Source organism: Eulemur rufifrons, chromosome 7 (genome assembly GCF_041146395.1).
Source record: "Eulemur rufifrons isolate Redbay chromosome 7, OSU_ERuf_1, whole genome shotgun sequence".
Taxonomy (NCBI): domain Eukaryota; kingdom Metazoa; phylum Chordata; class Mammalia; order Primates; family Lemuridae; genus Eulemur; species Eulemur rufifrons.
In genome coordinates this window covers 257,266,477-257,287,382 of record NC_090989.1, presented here as the reverse complement: position 1 = coordinate 257,287,382, position 20,906 = coordinate 257,266,477, and the positions used below count along the sequence as shown (strand labels likewise).

The window sequence follows — 20,906 nt, the reverse complement described above, 5'->3', positions numbered from 1 at the left end:
CATATTTCCAAGTCTGCTGGTAATGGATTCCTACATGAAGCCCAATGCTGACTGTGTAACGCCAGCTGCAGAGCTGGCCTCATGAGCATGGTGAGGGAAGGGCCTTTCCTCAGGTGGCTAAAGACTAAAAACAAGGGCACACATTGACTCAGTAGTACACAGTCGGGAGGAAACTACCGAGGGAGGCAGTACCTTTAAAAAACATAACACAGTGTGACTATAAAAATTGCAAGTCTTTTTTTTAATAAAACAAACATAACAGAATGTGGAAATCTAAATGAACATTTCTCCTTCAAAGTAGTCACATCCTTAGTTCCAACAAAGCTACCATTGTTGGAGACATTATTTGGAACTCCTCTTTGGGGAAAGGCCTTAAAAGGCAGTTTATGAGCCACATTAGAAAATATCCTCCTAAATGTTGGGCTGTTTAAAAACAGAAAATCCACACTCAGAGGATGGCACCAAAAAAATAAAAAAGGTGCTGCAGCTCTCATAGAGGTTCCCTAAAGACTTCTAGCAAGTTCTGAGCAACAGCATCACCACTAGAGAAACGTGTGGCCTCCCAGGACAGCCAGTTTCAATGGAAGGGCATTCATTTGGATGGAAAAGTTCCTCTGTTTAAAGAAAAAAAAAAGGAAAAGAAAAAAATCAGCCATACTCCTTTATAGTCACACTTGCTTTTGATTAAAAAAAAAATACAACAACAACACTCATACATGGTTCTTGTATGAATTCTAATTAAGAGACATTACATTCAGAATTATAGCACTCAGTGATAATTTTCAGAAGACTATAACAGCTTCTTTGCCACTTAAGGGGTACATAGGGTGCAGCTGTTTACCTGAATGTATTCTTAAATAAGTGACTACTACCACTCTAATGTTGCTAGTCGTAGCTCTGTTACAGGTTACTGACCGCAAGTTCATGTTCCAGACTTTCTTTGCCAACACAGATTAATTACAAGACAGCCACCCCCGAAGTTCTTAGGGTGAATTGGGAAAGGGCCGGTTAAATGAGGAAACAGGCCATTCCTTGGTAAAAGTTTGTAGTTTTCTTTCCCAATACATCTTCTTTTTATTGAGAACTTCCATTTTTATCCTGTGTTCCTCCTCTGCCATCTCACACTCTCGCTCTATCTGCTGGATTTTGGCCACATGCACCTCATTCATTTGTATCAGTTGCAGTTGTAAGATGGACATTTGTTGATGGTGTTCTTCCTCATGCATCTTTTTTAAAGCACCTTCCTGAGAGGTTTTGCTCCTGTAGTTTTTATTGGCTGTTATTCTGACAGCTGAACACGAGGGTTCAGGTTGAGAAGTCCCCTCACATACTGGAAAATGTATGAACTCTTTCTCATCATCGCACAGTTCTCTATTTGAAACAGCAAATGATTCTGAAAAACAGTAGCAGAAAACATATGTTCAAAGATTTTACAAGCAGAGAAAAAAAAATCAATCCTATTTCAAATGACAGGGTCCCTCATTACAGGATGTATCTAAAATAGTGTCTGCTTTGGCCTTCATGCCTACAACAGGTACCCTGGCCACACCTGACTTTTTAAAAACCCATAAATCAGAAGCAAATTTTCCTTAAGAAATTATGATATAGGGTTTCATTATGTCATTTCTAGAACTTCCAAGTATGGGATCCGTGGTCAGAGACCACACTAATCAAGAACTGGAGACCTTGTTGATATAAACTCTAAAACTGAGATGTGCCCAAGTGTGATGAGCATTAAGACCACAATATGAGGCCAGTGTGGGTCTGATCACCCTTTGCCAGTTTCTCATTCGGCCACGAGCACTTATGTTCCATTTTCACAAGAGCGCCACTGCTGTTTACTAGTTGCAGGTGTCAACCCTTACCCTGGATAGCCGTCTTACAAATGTTCTCTGAAAGATGAGTCTGCACTCCCTGGCTTAACTTCCTCACATGCCATTTCTCCTTAATCTCCTGCATCTGGCTGCTACCTCCAGCACTGCCATTTGGGGTCAACAGTCAGATCCCAAGGGCACTTTTCAGTGTCCCTTTTATTTAACTCTTCCCTAGCATTTAACAATCCTTCTTGAAATTTCCTTCCTCCATTAGCTTCTGAATCATTGCTCTCTACTAAGTTATTCTAAAGCCTCCTTCCTCTATCATTGCTCCTTCTCGAGTCTCCTTTAGGTACTGAGACTCCTGCTCCACTCACCTGTTACCTTTTCGTATTCTCCCAGGGGTTACCATCTCTGGCTCTGTTCTCAATGTGCCCTAAGTAACCTCATAACCTGGTTCCAACTTTCCATTGTCTTTCTTGCCTTACTCTTCAAAATACTCTGTGCACCCTTTAATCCTACCACAGACGACTCACATTCTTTAAAAGGTTATGCTTTTTTTCATAATTCTGTGTCTCATTGTTCTCTCAACTTGATTGTGCTTACTGTCTGTCCCTCCACTCATTGTAGTCTCCCTTTCTCAACGCCCCCGCTCGTACTCATTCAGGACCAATGCCACTTGTCCACGAGACCTCAGCTCCTCTCCTTTCTCTACGTGTATGCTTTGGCTATAGCACTTGACACACACTAGTATTATCCTGACACCATGACTTACTCATTTCTTTTATCCTTGGGTACCAGTTATTTTGCTTGGTACACAGAAGCCTAGTAAATATTTATCAGCTGAACCCTTGAATACAAAGGGAAAGAATATACAGATGCAAAAGGAGGCCACTTTTGGTAGGTACCATGTTTCCCTTATTTTTTTATAGGTCACTTAGGGAGTTTCCATAAAGAAATCACTAACTCCACTAACCCATGGCGTCTTCTAGCTGTGACTCCAAGGCTTTCTTGAGAAGCTTTACATTTCCAATAATGAGAATCTTCTCTTTGGAGAAAAATCATATCAATTTATTAACAGAGTTGATTACATTATTATATCCACTCCATTATTCTGGAAGATGGGATGCCGGGAAGGTTAATGGCTACTGGGGGAAACCTAATTTATAAAACACTGTTAATAAAAGGAAAATGGCTACTGTTTAATTATTTCACTCCAAGGGGTAAAGTAACAGCTATAACTAGTTCCTAATTAAGATTAAAGGTAAAAAAAAAAAAAAAATCTTACTTTTGGAAAAGGTTAAGAAAAAAAAGAAAGAATTGATCTTGCTCTTGCTTTATAATCCTATCTTTCTGTCCTCAATAAACCTCATTTCATGCTTAAAAAAAAAAAAGACTGTGCCATCCAGAGATAATGAAAATGTCTCCCCAGGAATCTTCCCCAACTCCAACAGCTCTGGCTTCAAGTAGATGTTCTTCTCTCATGCTCCTTTACCTCCTGGGCCCACCTCGGGCAAAGCGTTTGTTAAAACTGGTGGTTTAACTACCTCCCCTTCGAGGATCTGAGTACTTGAAGACAGAAGACTGCTGCTTCTTCATCCTCATGGAGAACCCAGCACAGGGCCTGGTCCAGATGTGTGTGGGGCGAAACATCTGCAGTGGGTCACATCCCTCCCAACACAGCCCAACTGTGGGGAAAGAAGGGTGCTCTGAGTGGGTAACTGAGGCATAGGACAAAGGAACGGGAAAGGGTTAACACTGAGGCTAGGGGCCCTCAGATGTGAATGCCAACTGTGAAGAGCTTTACCTCACCTGTTTCCTTTCTAGTTTTGGATCTCAAAATGTCTTCTCTGAAGACTGGACACATCAGACATTTTTTGGTACCTCTCCAGAGGTGGGAAACCTGCAGCTTTCTGATTTTAAGATTGTTCTTTTTTAAGCACCAAAGGAGGCAAGAAAAGCTTCATCTTTCTCTGCTGCACCCCTTTTCATAATAGGATTTTGTTCTGTAAAATTTGGATTCAGTCAAAAGGCCGCACTTAAGGACCTAGAAGGCCACATGTGGACTTAAGGCCGCAGGTTCCCCACCCCTGCAAGTCGCTTTTCTTTTTGATTTCATTCTAGGGGATAGTTCTGGATATTCCTCTGAGTTCTTAAAGTTCATCCCCTCTCAATGCTGTCTCTCCCAATTTCTAAATGCTCACTTTTATCTCAACAATTCCAGGCTTTAGGGACTGGATGATGATGATGATGATAGTAGCTACCATTTTCTGGGCAGCGAATCAAGTACTAGACTAGTGCTTTAACAGCATTACCTCATCTAATCCTTACAGCAACCCTCTGAGGGAGGAATTATTATAGAAAACCAAATGCAGTCTCCAAGGTCATTTGGCTAGTTGAAAGAACAAGGATTCTAATCTAAACCTGCGTGACTCCAAAATCCAAGCTCAACCACTCCAATACCCAGCCTGCTACTATTCCACTTGTTCAGCTCATCACTTATATATTTTAAAATGCAGCCTCCAAATTGAATCCACTACAGAACCACCTATTATGAAGAATATGGGTGTATAGTCTGCATTTTGACCTCCAAATTTCTAGAGCCATAAGCATTCACACAGTACGCTCCTGTCTGGGAGCAGAGAAATGACTCTACTTTCAAACTATTCTTTTTAGTTTAAATGTGTGCTAATATACAAATTTTAAAGGAAAAAAGCCAGGCCTCTTAAGACTCTGGCAGAAGATGGGACTTAAAACTACAGAAGCCCGATGGAATAGTTAATTAACTTTCACACAAATATTAGCTCCAATGAATAGAAGCTAGTGTTCAGATGGGAAGAATCTTCTCTTAATTGGAAAAAGACTAGCCTGGGAATGGCAGCCTGCTGCAAACACTCACCATGTAATCTCTCTCACAGGTAAAACAAAAAGCAGAAAACAACTCAATCTTATGCAAAAAGGGTAGGAAGGCCTTTGAGCTTTCCTGGAACCAGAGAACACAGCCACGGGGATGTTCTTTCACTTGGACAATTTAAATAAGTTTAATCTCAGCAGAAAAAGCCTACTGTGGCAGCAAAAGGATGGGAAAGCAACTGTGTACAGGCCAAACCCCAGCTCTTCTAAACAGAACATAGGAAATAGGACAGATTGGGAAAATAAATAGGACGTGTGGATGCATATATGTAATATAATACAGTAACTAAAAGAAACAATATAGATTTACACACTGCAATGACAATTAATCTTAAAAACATTCTAAGTGGAAAAAGGAGAAAAAATGATATCTATAGAACAATCTTAAACCTATCTAAATGAATAATATATGCACATAAAACACATGAAAGAATACACTATGATTCAGGTGCAGAAGAAGAGAATTAAAGTGGGGAATGGGGATAAGAAGGGAACACACACACAACTAACACAAAAGAGGGGCTTTTCACAGACCAGTGAGGCTGGTGTGTCATGACTGGAAATATAATTCAGCCCTCTGTACCTGAGTTCCCACCCCAAAAGAACAGGATTCAATTAAACCATAATACTAATGGAATTTATTAAGAAATGTTCACACTATTCAATTATAGCTTTACAGCACATAAATATTTAATAATAGCATTTGAAATTAAATATAAATTATCCTAAGACATTTGAGTGCTACTCCAAAGCTTAGTTTTCTTAAATGTATTTGACCTTTGATCATCCCACCTTCCCAGCCACTCCTAGCAAATTGTGTTGGCTTCCTTGGTTTGTTCTGCGCACCTGTTCCGCAAAAATAATGGAAGATAAATGTGAAAGCCAAGTTAGCACAGATCACAAAATCTGCAGTGTGTAAATTATTTTAATATATGTAGGGGGACTTACTGGGGTTTTTTTTTTTTTTTTTTTTTTTTTGCAAATACAATCTTAAGTGTTATACTTAAATTTGAAGACTACTGTGTTCAAATACAGATGTACATTTTAAGAAAGTCATTGAAAAAGCTAAGCATATCCAGGGGATGGTGATCAAGATGACACAGTTCAAACCATCTCACAACAAAAAATAGTTGAAGGGAGGCCTCTAGTGGAATACTACTAGGCTCCATTCTGTTTAACAGTTTTAAAATAAATTCCAACAAATTTCTGAGGACCTAATTCTCTAATAGGCACCCTGTAAGGTGCTGGAACAGCGCTCTGCAATAGAAATATAATACAAGCTATTTATTAATATATAATTTCAAATGGTCTCAGAGCCACATTAGAAAAGTAAAGGGAAATAGGTAAAATTAATTTTGGTAATATTTTAAATCCAACATATCTAAAATATGACCATTTCAACATATAATTAATATAAAAAATTATTAATGAGATATTTTACTTTTTTGGGCACTTCAAAAAAGTCTTCAAAATGTGGTATGTACAATTATAGCACATCTCAATTTCGTCTACTTTGGTGTATCCACATTTCAAGTGTTTATTAGCCTCATGTGGCTTATGGCTACTGCACTGGACAGAACCGTGTTAGAAAAATAAAGGTAACACACACACACACACACACACACACACACACAATCCATATGTCAAATATACACGATGTATGAGGGCCACAACCCTGTAGCAGATTTTCAACCTTTTTCCCACCAAGTCTCAGAAGGGATGACTGACAATTTCAGGCTTCTTTTGCCTTCTTGAAAGAAAATTGAAATGTAAAATGAGTGAAATAAAGTCAAGGCTGTTTTAATGTATAGAAAGAGTTCTAGTACCTTAACTACTAACGATAACAGATTACTTTGGACACACTCCCAACTGACAAAGCACCAAGGTTCTCCACTGCCCTCCAGATGTGACCTAGACGCAGGAGCAGTATTTGGCTGTATTTTAATAATCACCAGCAAAAAGGGAAGTCTCCAGTGTCATGTACGTACAAACATCCAATATGATGAAGTAAGTCTCTTTTACAATGAGTTTCTAGTAAATGTCCCCAAAGGAAAGACACCGAGATTCCATATTTATTCCCTTATTGCTGGAAATTTATAAATTGTGTTTATGATTAAATGAATTACATCATTTTTTCCAAAAAGAAAGAGAAAAAAATTTATGGGATGAACTTTCTAGATCCTACCCCAGAATTTGAAAATGCGGAAATAAGACTGTCCAAGCCCTAAGAAGAACCCCATGAAATCAACGCACAATAATCCAGATTAAATATTTGCAAAATGAACTGAAAGCGGTTTACAACAGCGACTAAGCAATGTGAAAAGCAGCCCTGCTGATTCACCCCTCTCCCTCCCCCAGCACTTCTCCCTCACAGAAACTGCATGGCTCAGAGGCAAGATGGAGTGTTAACTGGCTGAAGCTATAAACATCTCCAAAGCAGGGACACTGTCAATTAGCAGTGCACTACAGAAGCAGCAAGGATGAGGGGGAAGAGAGAGTTGGCAGTGCCCATACAAGCACTGCTAGGAGGTACCCTGCCTTGAGAACTCGAGAACTCACCCCCAGACCCAAGGCTCCTAGAGTGGAAAACGATGCATGAGGTTCATGATGTCAACCGGCTATGGTTACCCAACTGGCTCCCTGGACTTAACCTTGGTCACATGATCAGCAAGCAAACTTTTAATCATAATCTAACTCCCCAGGATCATCTCCCTATAGGGAGCGGTGGGGGGAGGTGCTAATCAAAAACATGTATTCAGTTTGTTTGGTAATTATCTTTTTCGCCCTGCACAGATAACATTCTTGATTTTAGACAGTTTCTTGTGACTTTTAATTAACAGGAGCCAGTTCCTCAGAGCTCAATCTAACTCTGGGGATGCTGACAAGTGAATTTCTCGTCCCACAAGCCAAGAACCAGATTCTCCTGGGCAAGTGTTTGCTGGGTCCCTGCAGCACCTTCTGAGCAACCTTCTGTACCCCCTCCAGAAACCTTCCTTTGCTTCAGGGTCTTTCTTCTACAAACTGCAATGAACCTTTCTATAAACTGGCCACTCCTGTATGAAAAGAGGAATTACTGGAAATTTATCTACATGTATTTCCACCCTCCCCTTGCCTGGAGATGTATCAACAGCCCCTAAATTCTGACTTTTTGGGGCTATGACACTCTTATCATTGCATCTTTGACTATATGACACTTTTTCTCTTCCCTAAGAATTATGTATGGCATATTTTTCTCTTTTCAATAAAAGTATATTAAAATTTTTTCCAGAATTTCTCAAGATCCCTGCAGTCTCACGAACCACAACTGTAGATCACAGTATTATAATGGGTAGAAATGCTGGTTTTTAATCTGGGAGAATAACTCGGTGTCTGCTATACTAGTTCCTGTACTTAATTTTTCAAGTTTGAAATAGTTCACTCTTTGAATATGGCCTATCAGTGACTTAATGAAGTGCTTTGTACATAATATGTCCTCAAAAATATTTTTTTGAAAAAAATAAGCCTGAATGAATGAATATAAATCCTCATCAAATTCTCCTTAATATATTTGAGACACGTTGAGATAAGCAACTGAAGTACCTCATTAATAACTACTAATGCAGCCCCTTATTTTTCCTTATGGATAAGTAATAAAGTGTCTGAGAGAGAGAACACAAAGATATAAACAAGTACTTTTGTCTCTATGTACTATATGATTTTTAATGTCCTAGATAATACTGAGAACTTGAATTAGGAAAATCAAGTTTGATATGAAAGTTTCTTTTTTAGAAATTCCCTGAAAGTGAAAGATTTTTAAATTAAAATATCAAAGAGGAACCCAATGAGAGCATGCACACTGGCGTCAGGAACCGATACCTTGGGCTGCAGCATCAGGGTGGTACTCAGGCTCTTCCTCGGGAGGACTCTGCAGGAAGTAGAGCTGCTCCGGGAGCATGTTGGCAATCTTCTCCTTCCCTAAGACGTGGGTGCTCAGAAGTGGGCTGACACTCCGTTTTACTTTCTCTCTCCTTTCATGGGCCATAATTTTTTTGGTCCGAGCCTTGATGTTCTCCCAGCACTTCTTCAGCTGTTTGAAATCCCGCAGAGATACACTCGGCTGAGAGTTATATTCGTGGGCAAGCGCTTGCCAGGTACGTTGCTTGAGGGCAATAGTTCGCGCATCACTTTTCTTACATTCCAGCACATATTTGTACTTTTCTACTAAAGCAAGCAAAATGCTCTTTTCCAACTCTGAGAAGTATTTGGCAGGTTTTATAATTTCGTTGTTTTGCATTTTCCACTATATTTCTCCTGGCCGTTAGCTATCCTGTAAAAAGGAAGTTTGAAACAATAATTACAAACTGCAGCAAAAAAACACACCTGCAAATCACTTAAGCTTAATCACTGACTTGATACCCTTGTCTGAAATACAGTACTTTCTTTTCCATTAATGGTGAATTATGACATTCAGAACTCAGGAAAATATTCAGAAACGTACTAAGAATGGGGTCTGACTTCAAAGTAGACTTCCCAGTAGGTCCTTTGTCTTGGCCATACTGTGAGTATCTGGCATATAACAGCAACAGAAGAAAAGTTGACCATCCATATGGAACTCTAATTTCTTAATTTATTTCTGCTTAATGTTAGGAAACTGATTATTCCCCCAAATCATAATGTTAGGCAGCTTTGGAACTAAACAGCTTTCTCAAAGTTTCGTCACTGCTAAAGATAGGAGAAGCCATTGTATAATCAAATAGAACAGATGATGTGAACACTATCAAGTTTCAGAATCATCAAGAAATCACTCCAAAAGCCCTGACATTTCCAACACTGTGTCTGTGACCTTGGATAGGTCATGCTCCTGGACCAACCTCAGCTTCTTCATCTTATTTTAAAATGAGAGGTTGGAGTCTGTGATCCCTCAGGTCTGAGGGCCACTTTTAAAAGTACAGAATCCTAAGTAAATAATTTATATAATTTCAGAAATGAAAGGGCCTGGGTGCTTAAAGGTTGAGTCCAAGGCTCCTCTTTATAGTTGTGGGAACTAAAGGTCAGAAAGCTAAAGTGGATTGTACAAGATCACAAAGATGGCAACATGGAAAGTCCAGAACCTGAACCGCCCTAGTAGTCTGGTATTCTTAGGATCATTCCACAACTATCTCTTAGGCTCTCACCTTGGGTGACTCCAAATTATTCAGCCATGACTCTCTTAAGTCACCTTGCCAACCTCCACAGTCCTGAGTCAGCATCTTTCACACAACAGGTGCTTAGTCAGTGTCTTATTCCAGTGAAGCGTATGAAACCTATGTGCGTGTTAGGACTCCACATTTTTCCCACATCTTTTAATCACAAGAAGCTTCCCATAAAATTAATCTCTCATATATGTTAAGGCAAAAATGTAGCTAAGCAACACTGACTGCAGCAATACAGTAAGCATCATATGCTCCCCTTGTCGGAAGGGGCCAACATACTCCCAGTTCTTCTTACATTCTCCAAGCCTCTGATTTTTCAGAGCAATAGGCAAGCATCAAGACACTGATGACATAGTCCATTTAAAACTGACCAACTGTATCAAAAGAATTAGGAACCAGCTGGAAAGGAATCCCATTAGCCAAAAATTGAACAATATGAAATCAAAGGTGACGGGTACACAAAGATGCTTTGTTATTTTCTCAATCTTTGCATATGTTTAAAAATCTCCATAATAAAAAGTTAGGTGAGAAAAGGCTGTGGCTTTTAAATTTATGGTACACTCATTTAAAATCGTACTTTACAAACCAGGTCTTCATACTCTGTGCCTGGAGAGGGGTTACTGTAGTTGTGAATGGCTGAAACCTGTTAGACTGAGGCTGGAGGGGACTGGGCCAGATCAGAGACCCTTGAAATTAAGGCCAAGGAGTGTGGGCTTTATGTGCGGGTGACAGAACCTGGTCAGGGTCTCTCATGATGCACCACCTCGTTCCAAAAGTTGTTAGAATGACGTACTAGTGTGATCAGTGTCTCCAAATACCAGGTACCCAGCTTCACACTCATACTGGACACATCAGGTATTAGAAACTGAGAGATTTAGACACATGTCAAAGGTGGTTTGGTCCTCAGCTCCAAAGCAAAGCTAAACACGGGGACATTTATCTTTGAGGATATATCTCCGCACCCCTAAATTCCCAGGGGAATTCCTGTGCTTTGACCATGTTGCTCTAATATCCATACAAGGACATCCAATCCAGGTCCCTTCATCCTCAAAGGTCTCAAATTAATTTTTGCCTTCATCAATATTTCTATTCCCTATAAGTCAATATTCCCATAACTGAAATTAACAAATGCCCGGTATATCTCATCTATATTATCTCTGCCAAGATGTCTATGTTCAACTTCACTTTCTGCAGTTTGTATTATGAAATCAATAGGTACAGTGTATGTTCTTAAACTATGTAGCTCCCAGAGCAGATTCTGATCCAATTCCCCCACCCCAACTCCTCTGCCCCAGCAGATGTCCATATGCCTACTTTCCCTGAGCCCTGCTCTGTGTAAGAATCACTGCTACAAGGACTGAGAAGTCTGATTCATTCTCAATATAATACATTCTATTACATGCAATGCTATTTTATATATACATTATACATATCATGTATATACACACAGACATATACTATTGAAAGGTGGTCTTACTAATAACCTATCTAACAGGAAAAAAAACTATTAAATAGAAAGTAAGAGAGATAAACTCAGAACACAACGACCCTTTGTTTAATTAAAACACGTGTGGCCTAACTTGTTATCTGAGTTCTTTCTCGGCCTTGAAAAAGTTCCTGAGCGGACAGTAGGAGCACGAACTTCCCCAGCTTCCTCAAGAAGAGACAGTACCAGATGCCTCCCACTATCGAGAAGAAAGAAGAAACTAATTCCTGCTATCAATCTGCTACGTGAGAAACAGAAAAAGCCAACACAGCAGCTTCATAGCCGCTTTTGTTATCAGTCCCCTAAAGCAGAGGAAATAAAAGCCATTTCTACCTTTTAAAAGCACCAAACAGCTTTCCTTTCCTCCCTCTGTGTGTCGTGGTGGCCACTCTCTCTCCCCTCTCTTTCCTCTTTCTCTCTCCCTCCCTACCTTTCTTTCTTTCTCTTTCAGGAAAATAAATAAACTTTACTTCTATATATCCTAATCACTGTCTGAGAATTCTTTCTTCCCCCATGCACAGACTTCACACCCTAACAACTTTCTAAATAAATCTTTTTTCTACCTTAATTATTTCTTCAAGAGACTCCTAGAAGAGGAATGGCTGCCACAAGAGATGAAAACACTTAGGACTTACAAGGACCAGCTTGTGCTTGTAGAATAGTGTGCCAATTTGCATTTCTACTAATAGCACATGCGCATGTCTGTTCCCCACTTCATTTACTCTTGCTGTTAACACTTATTCTATGCCAGCAAAGGAGGTGAACAGTGTCACTTCATTGATTAATTATATATGAACTTCAGCTCTCAGCCAAATAAGCCACACCCTCACTGAACAAAGTCCCTGTGATACTTGGTGGGATTGAAATGACATGGAATTAATTCCAAGCAATTTAATAATTCTTTCTCACAATGTGTGCAGTACCACTAGCTGCCACCAGGTGGTGGTGGATTTGTGGGGAGTCTACGTTTCACAAAGGATCTTGGCCTAAATGGGGCCGGCTGAGTCTCAAAGTAGTAACAGCAATAATATAATAGCAGATAGCTTTCATTGAGCCCTTGTTGTGGGTTAGACACTATACCAAATGTTTAATATGCACTATATCATTAATCCTCCCCCAAATAGCCCCTGAGAGCATCATTTGTTACACTTCAATATTTTCTGTGGGAAAAAAATATATATTAAAGTACCAGAAGAAATTACACAACTGCTCTCAAAAGAAAATACTCAGAATTACCAACACCTGGGGACCATTAACAGCCTATTAACTAAACTGTTATTTAATCACTAGCTAAGTAAACCCAGAGTTACCAATTTACTTTGCTTAATTTCGTAGAACAGCAGGCCTCCCTGGGCCTTGTGGTTGCGTTCTGCAGGGATATAAAGGGATTCTGATGTGAGCCACTGTACCCCAGAGGTTCCCTATGGATTCCCAACAACCTCATGAAGTAGGCTGTTTATGCCCACTAACCAGTTATTATTCCCATTTCCCAGATAAGAAAACTGTGGCTCAGTAAACTTACTGTGGTCACACAAATACTCAGTGGTCTGACTCCAACACCCATGCTCCTCTCTGCTGTGCTTAGCACTCTTCTTTCAGACCTAGTGACAACTCTACTCCCCTGCTCAATTACAGCCATTAGCACTCTAATTATCAGCAGGAAAGGTCCTAGGTTAGGGCAACAGAGGTGGAGCCTGCCTGTTTCTGTCCACCTCTATTTGTTGGCTCTTTCCCTGGCTCCACTGCCTCCTCCCTTTCTCTCAAACCTAGGGTTCACAATCCCCCCCACAAGGTGTATACCTCTCACTCTAACCAGAGCTCTAAAGTAATTTATCCTGTTAATCTGATAAGGCTGTAGGTTTGGAAAGAAACTGGAGAAATCTTATGGAGCTTTAAAATGGGGAATGCTCGGCTTCAGGAGAATGTTGACATTTTGCTTGGGCATGTAAATGAATGCTTCCCAAAGTAAGAGATCTCCCCGGAAAAGCTTATTAATAGAAACTTCTAGGCTAGAAAGCACATTCTAGCTTAAAACTATTCAGCAATGTCCACAACTGATTATAGATGATAACATAACAAGCTTTCCCTGCTGCATCAGCTTTTATTAGAGATGGACTAGCCTTCCCTTCCCCCAGCTCTGCTCATGAGTGATCACCTTTTGTGTCTGCTGTTCTCCTGGACAGTGTGCTACCCGTTCTTACACGTACTTGTAGCTCAACACACAGCCCAGTGACCATCAACAAAGGGGGCCCTCATTAAACATTTGATACAGGTGTGATTCCTTTATGGAACAGGAATTCTCTGAAGTTAATACTCAGAATGGGCACCATGACTGAAGAACTGTGGCACTGAAAACTGACAGATGTCAGGGTATTGATGAACTGCTGTGAAATGAAGTGAAATGAATGAAGAGATTGGATGCAGAAAACCTGGGCTCAAATCCTGACTTTAGCACTCACCAAGCTGTGTGACTTTAGGCAAGTCAATTAACCTCTAATGCTTCATCGGAGAAATGGGGTTAATACCCACCCCCCATCTTATTTCCCCTACAAAACAGTCTGGCAATGTGAATGAAGCAGCACAGACTAGCTGGGCGCAGTGGCTCATGCCTGTAACCTCAGCACTTTGGGAGGGCTGCTTGAGGCCAGGAGTTCAAGACCAGCCTGGGTAATACAGCAAGACCCCATCTCTACAAAAAATTTAAAAATTAGCCAGGTATGCTGGTACACGCCTACAGTCCCAGCTTACTCAGGAAGCTGAGGCAGGAGGATTGCATGAACCCAGGAGTTGGAGGCTGCAGTGAGCTATGATTGTGCCACTGCAGAGACAGAGACAGAGACAGAAACCCTGTCTCAAAAAAAAAAAAAAAAACAAACACAGGCTAGACCTTCGATAAATTTTAGTTCTTTCCATCTTTCCTACCCATATTAAACTGCTTCCATGTATACACTCGAATACTTATTGGCTCTTTATTTCATATACACACAACTCAACAAACTCCTGCCAAAGGCTCAACACAGCTCTAAAGTATATGGGAGATACAAAGACAACCTGAACCCTATAGCCTTTGAAGGGCGCGGACATGCATAAACTGACAACTAAAACAAGAGGCACACTGAAACGGACACCATAATAGAGGACAAAGCACCTTGGGTGTTCACAGAAACAGCGAGGTTAATTTGCATTTTTCAAAAACAAGATGACATTTGAGCCAGATCTTTAAGAATGTATAGGATATGAACAGAGAAAGCTGAAGGAGACAACTCATATAAATAATTGATAAGAAAGGGCCTAGACTCCAAGTGGGGACAATGTCACTAGAAAGGAGGAGTTATACATCTCCTGTTTCAAAGAAAGAAATGACCAGGACATGCGTGTGTCCACACTAGGGTAGGAGAGCAAAAGGGGAGGCAATGAGGATACATGAGGATTAACTGAGTGCCTACTCTGTGCAAGCGTCAGAGAGAATGGTATTGTGGGACAGGCTGCTGACAAGGCAGTGTGATAGGCACAGTGACAGCGCTGAGCCTAGGGAAACTACCCCACGATTGGGGGGATCTAGAACAGTAACCTTGATTCCTACTAGAATAGATGGGAATTCAAATTAGCATTAAGACAAAGGAGGACTGCAAGTTGGGAAATACTTACCATATACAGAAGTGGGCATCCCTCCCCTCAAGGAAGGCCTGGCAACAACTGTGAACAATCGGTTTGCTTTAAAGAGATAGAGGCCATTTCCTATCCTGGTCTGTCACCTATCTCCTGACTCAACATCTCAAAAATAACCTTTCTTTTAAACTGAAAAAGGACCTGGGTCCAATCCTCTCACTTTACAGTTGAGGAAACTGAGGCTCAGAGCAAAACAAGGGGCTTGCAGAGCCCTAGTAACAGAGCAGGGTCTAAAAGCAAAACTCCATCATCTGCTTTCAACCCCTCCTCCCATATCTCCTCATTTGGAGGCCTCTCCCCATCAAGATGCCCTTTTTGTTAGATATCCTCAAGCCTCCCCCATGCCATATCTGAAAACTCAAGGGCACTCCTCTCAACTCTGTCACTCATTTTGTGACATTGGGCACGTCCTCTTTCCTCCCTGTCAATTCCTCATCTCTAAATTATAAAGCCAAAGTGGGTGTTCTCTAAAGTCCCATCCAAGGCTGGCAGTCCCTGTTAGCACTGCCATTAAAATGGTTTATCTGCAACCTAATTTCCACAGTTCACTGCCAAAGACACATAGATGGTATTTTCTGATTATTTATGAGCCTAGTGGAGCTACTGGCCAATGAAAGAGAACATTACAACAAAGTGATCTCAGCCATTTTAGATGATCTTGCTATTTTGTTTAAGGCCCACACACAGGTTTAACTCTGCAAGTTAAGCAGTTCCAGGTAAAATGGCTAAAGCAGATGATCTGATCTCCTGTTGACTACAGCTCCTTGAAGGGTGACTAGTACATGGCTCATGCTCAATATATATTTGTGGAGTATATGTTGAAACCAACCTGCTTGTCATTTGCATTTTTGTTTTTTACTAATTACTGCTAGATGTGCTACTATTTCAAATTTCTCCTTTTATAAAGGATTTATCATAAAATAATCATTTCCTAGCTGCTGCTTGTAAATTCCATTACAGTCCAAAAGGAGGTAGAAATGCCAATGTTTTAAAAGCCTCACTCCGACTATGATGCCTTCATGATTTCATTTTATGCAGAGGTAAGAGTAACATGTTCAGACGTTACATGTTCAAACCTGTCTGCCCAGGACAGCCACTCACCCATGTGCTCTCTGCCTTCTTTCTTTCCTTTTGGAGGGCTTTCCAGTCTTAAACCTAGCACCACACTTGCTTCCTCCAATGCGTTCCCTCCCCACCCACTCCATGTAGCCATGTAACTTGGAAGTGTTTATTTTCACCATCTGTCCCTGAGTGTGCCTGTGTGCAGAGCCAGCCTTGTGTTTAAGGCAAGGGCTGCCCCCACCCCCACTCTCCCACCCTCACAGTTCTCTCCATAAAGCCCAGATGAGGGTTCTTAAAAGCCATGACTCCTTCCTTCCCCTCCCCCACAGCTCCATCCTAAACCGATGCCTTTGGTGTTATTACTAAAGTATCCTCCACAGAAAGCACTTTTGAAATACAGAAGGTCCCCTTCTGTAGCTGTTCCCACTCCAGCCTGCTTCTCGTCAGCTGAGTACACTCTCTTCCACTCCCACTTCAGCTACAACCACCAGCTCTCAAATCTGCTCTAGGCCAAGGGTACCAAGTATTTACCTCTTACTGCAGCACTTTGAGAATTACTCTGCACTGAGATCTATTCATGTCTTCAAGGATCTCCCCCATCTGATGGTGAGCTCCTGAGGCTTGAAACTACATTTTATTTGTATCTTTAGCACTCTGTAGATTCTCAGGAGTGTTTGTTAAAAGGAAAAAAAAAAAAAAAAAAAAGATGGGAGTGTCAGGAGAACCTCTCTCCCAGGCCCCAGCCTCTCTCCTTAGCATCAAAGGTATTTCTAATTGTCTACCAGCCACATCTATCTAGCTGTCCAGTATGGGTACCTTAGAAAGCTCCAATTCTCCATTGCCACTAACTAATTATTCCCTCACCCCCAAATCTCCTGATTTCGATGTCAAGCCACATCAACTTGGTTTCCCAAAGCAGAAACATCAATATGCTCTTCAATCACATGCAACTAGTCAACAAGACCTATGATACGTTTACCTCAATATCCATTGGCTCCTCTCCCATTCTCACTGCCTATTTTGAGTTCAGATCCTAATCTCTAAACTGGATTCTTAAACTTCCAGTCCCTCTTCTACACAACCACAGGAGGGATCCAGAAACACAGTGATCACGCCACATGCCACTGACATCTCTCCCACTGCCTAAGTGATAAAGTCCCATCTCCTCACATGGCATTCAGGGCCTTTCTGGGTCTGGTCCTGATGACAGCACTTGCATCCACATACATGCCCACCACCCCACGACCCTCTCCATGTAATTTTCAACCTAACCAGGCCAAACTCACCTCCATGCCCTCGAATCGGCTGTGTGCACACACCTCTGAGTACACGCGGCCTCCTGTGGCTGGAATCCTTTCCCCCAAGGTCCACCAAGGGCCCATTTTCATCCTTCGAGTCCCAACTCCCATGTAATTTTTGTGAAGCCTTCCTCAACTAATGCCCAGTCTGTTGTTTATTTTATTTATAAGCTTCCCTCTAAAATGGGTTTGAAGCAGCTTGCAAATGACACATACACTGCAACTAATTTTTTTTTTTTTTTAAGAGAGAGAATATCAGGGCAAAGACAAGGGTAAAAGAGATCAAACTTGGGAAGTAATGGAGCATTCAAAACCTGTCATAAGGTCTCATACTCATCTTCTTAGAGGTAGATTGGCCAAGTTCTCTATCCAGAATGAGTTACTCTTCCATGAGCTTGCTGCCAGCTGTATATGATTGCACTGTAGCACTTCCCATATTTTTTGTAATTTGCTCTGTGTCCCTCTCCCTCACTGGATTGGGAAATTCCCAAGGGAATACATCATTTCTGACTCATCTCTGTATCCCCGGCGTGTAGCATATGACTCAGCACACAACTGGTGCTCAGCAGACATTTGTTGAATGAATGTTATCATGGACAGGGAAAATGGTACTAGCACTTGTTCAGCTGCCTGCCAGGTATGTGAAAAAACATTTTATACTCACAAAAAAAGCACAAAGCTAAGAAATGGCAGAGCTAAGATGGGAACTCAAACCGTCTATCTCTCCAAAGCAACTGCCCTCTCCACCATGCATTGTGTTCCCCACTGTCACCATCACTATGTACCCGAATACCTGCTGCTTCAAAACCTGGTTAAAAACAAAACCAAACTCAACACAACACTCTTCTCCAGGAAGCCTTTCCTGCTTACTCAGGATAAAGGTGTGCCTGAGTCTAGCCCTGGCCTCCCGTAGCACGTAAGTAAGAAATCATCACAAATCTGTAGAAGAAAGGGTGCCTCCTTGGTCGCAGGGAACTGAACTGTTAGGCATTCCACAGATGCTGGGGTGAAGTCCCTGGCTCCTCTTTCTATTGTGTTTTCCCCGGGTGCAGTCCCTGGGCCTTCTCCACCTTTCTCTTCCTTCTCCAAGGTCCAAAGCCTTCCAGTTCTCTCCATGCCAAACTGAAACCCAAAATAATCTCCTCGGGCCCACTGCTTCTCTAACCAAGTGAGCAGTGTTCTAAACACACTCCTCTATTACATCAGTTAGGCCTTTGTATTTTAAGCATCTTATCAAGCTTTACGGCTGGCCAGCATCCCCATCTTCTGAAACACATTAAAAGAATTCCAGGCATCATGAGAAGGGATAATGACATTTTAGGAGGCCAAATTACCAGGCCCTAACTCAGCTGAACACTTTTGGTGTGGCCTGGGAGTAAGAAGAGACCTCCCAGGATCCCTCATGCCCCAGCCTGGTCTCTAAGGGAAGGATGGAATTCTGGTCCAGAATGCTGCTGGGGTGGGGTGTGAACCCAGGTCCCTTCCTCTACATCTTATTCCAGGGCTTCAGAATCCTTCTTCTCCCCCCAGTCCACCCCTTGTCTCTCTGGCCCCAGCCTCCCACAACAATCTTCAATCCTACTCAGGAACTATGTTATGGTATTAATATTCAACAATTTTCTTGGAAACACAACCGTCTTTTCTGACGCACTGCAATTGCACACCCCCTGGCCTTGATATTATCCTACCTCCAGCTTTAAATGTGTGACAAATGTATCCCTGCATCCTATAACCACTCTTCTTAGTACTGCAGGAACATCTGTAATCTTAAATGTTATCACACCTAAGAAACACTCAATCTCCTGAATCAGAATAGGGAGACTAAATTCTTCAGTTTTCTACTCCTAAATAAAGATTATTCATGCAATTTACAGTAGCTACCTCATAGCACCAGTGCGATGATTTAATGATAATTCATGCCAACTGTTTAGTACCAAGGGCCTGCTACATACAAAGTGCTGAAAATTTAGCTATTATCATTACATACATTATGTTTCACAACAGTACCAGCGGATGTACTACTCCACGCCTCCTCCCCATCCCAGCCACAGAGCCCCCTATTTACAGAAACAGCAGCCCAGGCGTGGAGCAAAGGCGCCTTCCCAAGGTCAGTCCGGCAGGGATGTGATGCTCGGCCTTCATCCTCCAAGTGGGGGACCCCTCCCATTACACCCCTGGACGGGCGATGGGGGTCTTAAAAGAGACAAGTATAGAAAAGTGCGGAGCACAGTGCCCGGCACACAGTGGGGGCTCCGCGACGGGAAGACCGCGGCACTGAGGGTCACGCGGATCTCTCCCAAGCGGCTCCCCCAGCCCGGGGGTCCAGAGCCCACCCGCCCCGCGCCTGGGTGCGCCACTGAGTCTCCCCGAGGCCCGCGCCCTGGGGTTTTGTACGCAGCAGGCCGGCCCTACTCACCGAGTCCCATCGCGGCGCGCGCGAGCGGCCGCTCGGCGCCCGGCCTGCGGAGCGAGGGTCGCAGCGGCTCGGCCCGGACGCCCGCCATGCCGGCCCGCGGCCCCCGCACGCCCGGCCCGCGCCCCTTCCCGCGCCCCCGCCCCGCTGCGGCCCGCCCGGCACGGGAGCCTCCTACCTGCAGCGGCGGCGCGGCTGCCGCGGCGACCGGGGGAGGGGCCGGCGAGGCGCGAGCGCGGGCGGCTTCGGCTCCTCTCGCAGGCAGGACGGCCGGAAGGGCCGCGGGCTCCGGAGCGCCGGGCGGCGGCGGCGCGCCCCCGGCCGGCCAGGCCCCGCCGCGCGCGCCGCGGCCACAAAGCCCCAGAGCCACCGCCCGCCGCCTGCCGGTGGGTCGGCGCGGAGGAGCGCGGGAGCGCGGCCCCGCGCAGTCCCCACTTCCCCGAGCTGCGGCCGCCGGCCTCCCGGGGGGCCTGGGGCGGGGCGCGGGGTGTCCCCCGCCCACCGGCCCGTCCGCACTGACCCCGCAGCTGACGTCCCCGGCTGGCATCCGTGTGCTGATTTCGTTCCCTTTTCCCATCTTGGCCGAGGAGGTCCTGAAAGGGCCCGAAAAACTGTCTTTTATTTCTACGAACAACAACAAAAGAATGCATTTGTCACAAGAGATTTGGCGGCCATGGACACGAGTTAGTTCTGTCCAAGCCCCTTGACTGAAATAGGCCCTTTTCTTTTGGGACTCTGTGATATTTGGGACGGCCAAGCCCCCTATGCTGAGTTTATCACGGACTTTTGTTTTTAAATTTGCGGAATGTGCCTCCCCCTAGGTTGTGCGCTTCCCCAGGGCCGGGACTGTGCCCTCTAGAGCCCGGGACTTGGCTCAGACATTGAATGCTAACTCGGTGGGAATTAGTGCGTGTGTAAATGAATGCACAAAAGATCAAACAACTGTCAGGACAAGGGACCCTTTTTTGCCTCTTCCACAAGCATGGTGGCTGGGTGTTTCTTTTGCCCTGGATCTATCGGGAAGATTCCAAGCCCAGAGAAGGGCAGAGAAGTCTGTTTAACTTTTTCTTTTTTTAAATT

The 20,906-nt window shown here is 43.1% G+C and overlaps 1 protein-coding gene across 2 annotated transcripts; it reads right to left on the bottom strand.

Annotated features, from left to right (window-relative positions):
- Window positions 1–226: 226 nt before the first annotated feature.
- Window positions 227–20,231, bottom strand: MSANTD3 (Myb/SANT DNA binding domain containing 3). 2 transcript variants are annotated; one of them, XM_069474487.1, is made up of 3 exons: window positions 20,005–20,231; window positions 8,583–9,033; window positions 227–1,393 (listed from the first exon to the last, which is right to left on the bottom strand). In XM_069474487.1, the coding sequence occupies exons 2-3, from the start codon at window positions 8,998–9,000 to the stop codon at window positions 984–986; spliced, it is 828 nt and encodes a 275-aa protein (XP_069330588.1). In that variant the 5' UTR covers window positions 9,001–9,033; window positions 20,005–20,231; the 3' UTR covers window positions 227–983. The 2 variants fall into 2 exon arrangements, with proteins under 2 accessions (XP_069330588.1, XP_069330586.1); XM_069474485.1 differs by lacking the exon at window positions 20,005–20,231 and adding an exon at window positions 19,830–19,969.
- Window positions 20,232–20,906: the final 675 nt, after the last annotated feature.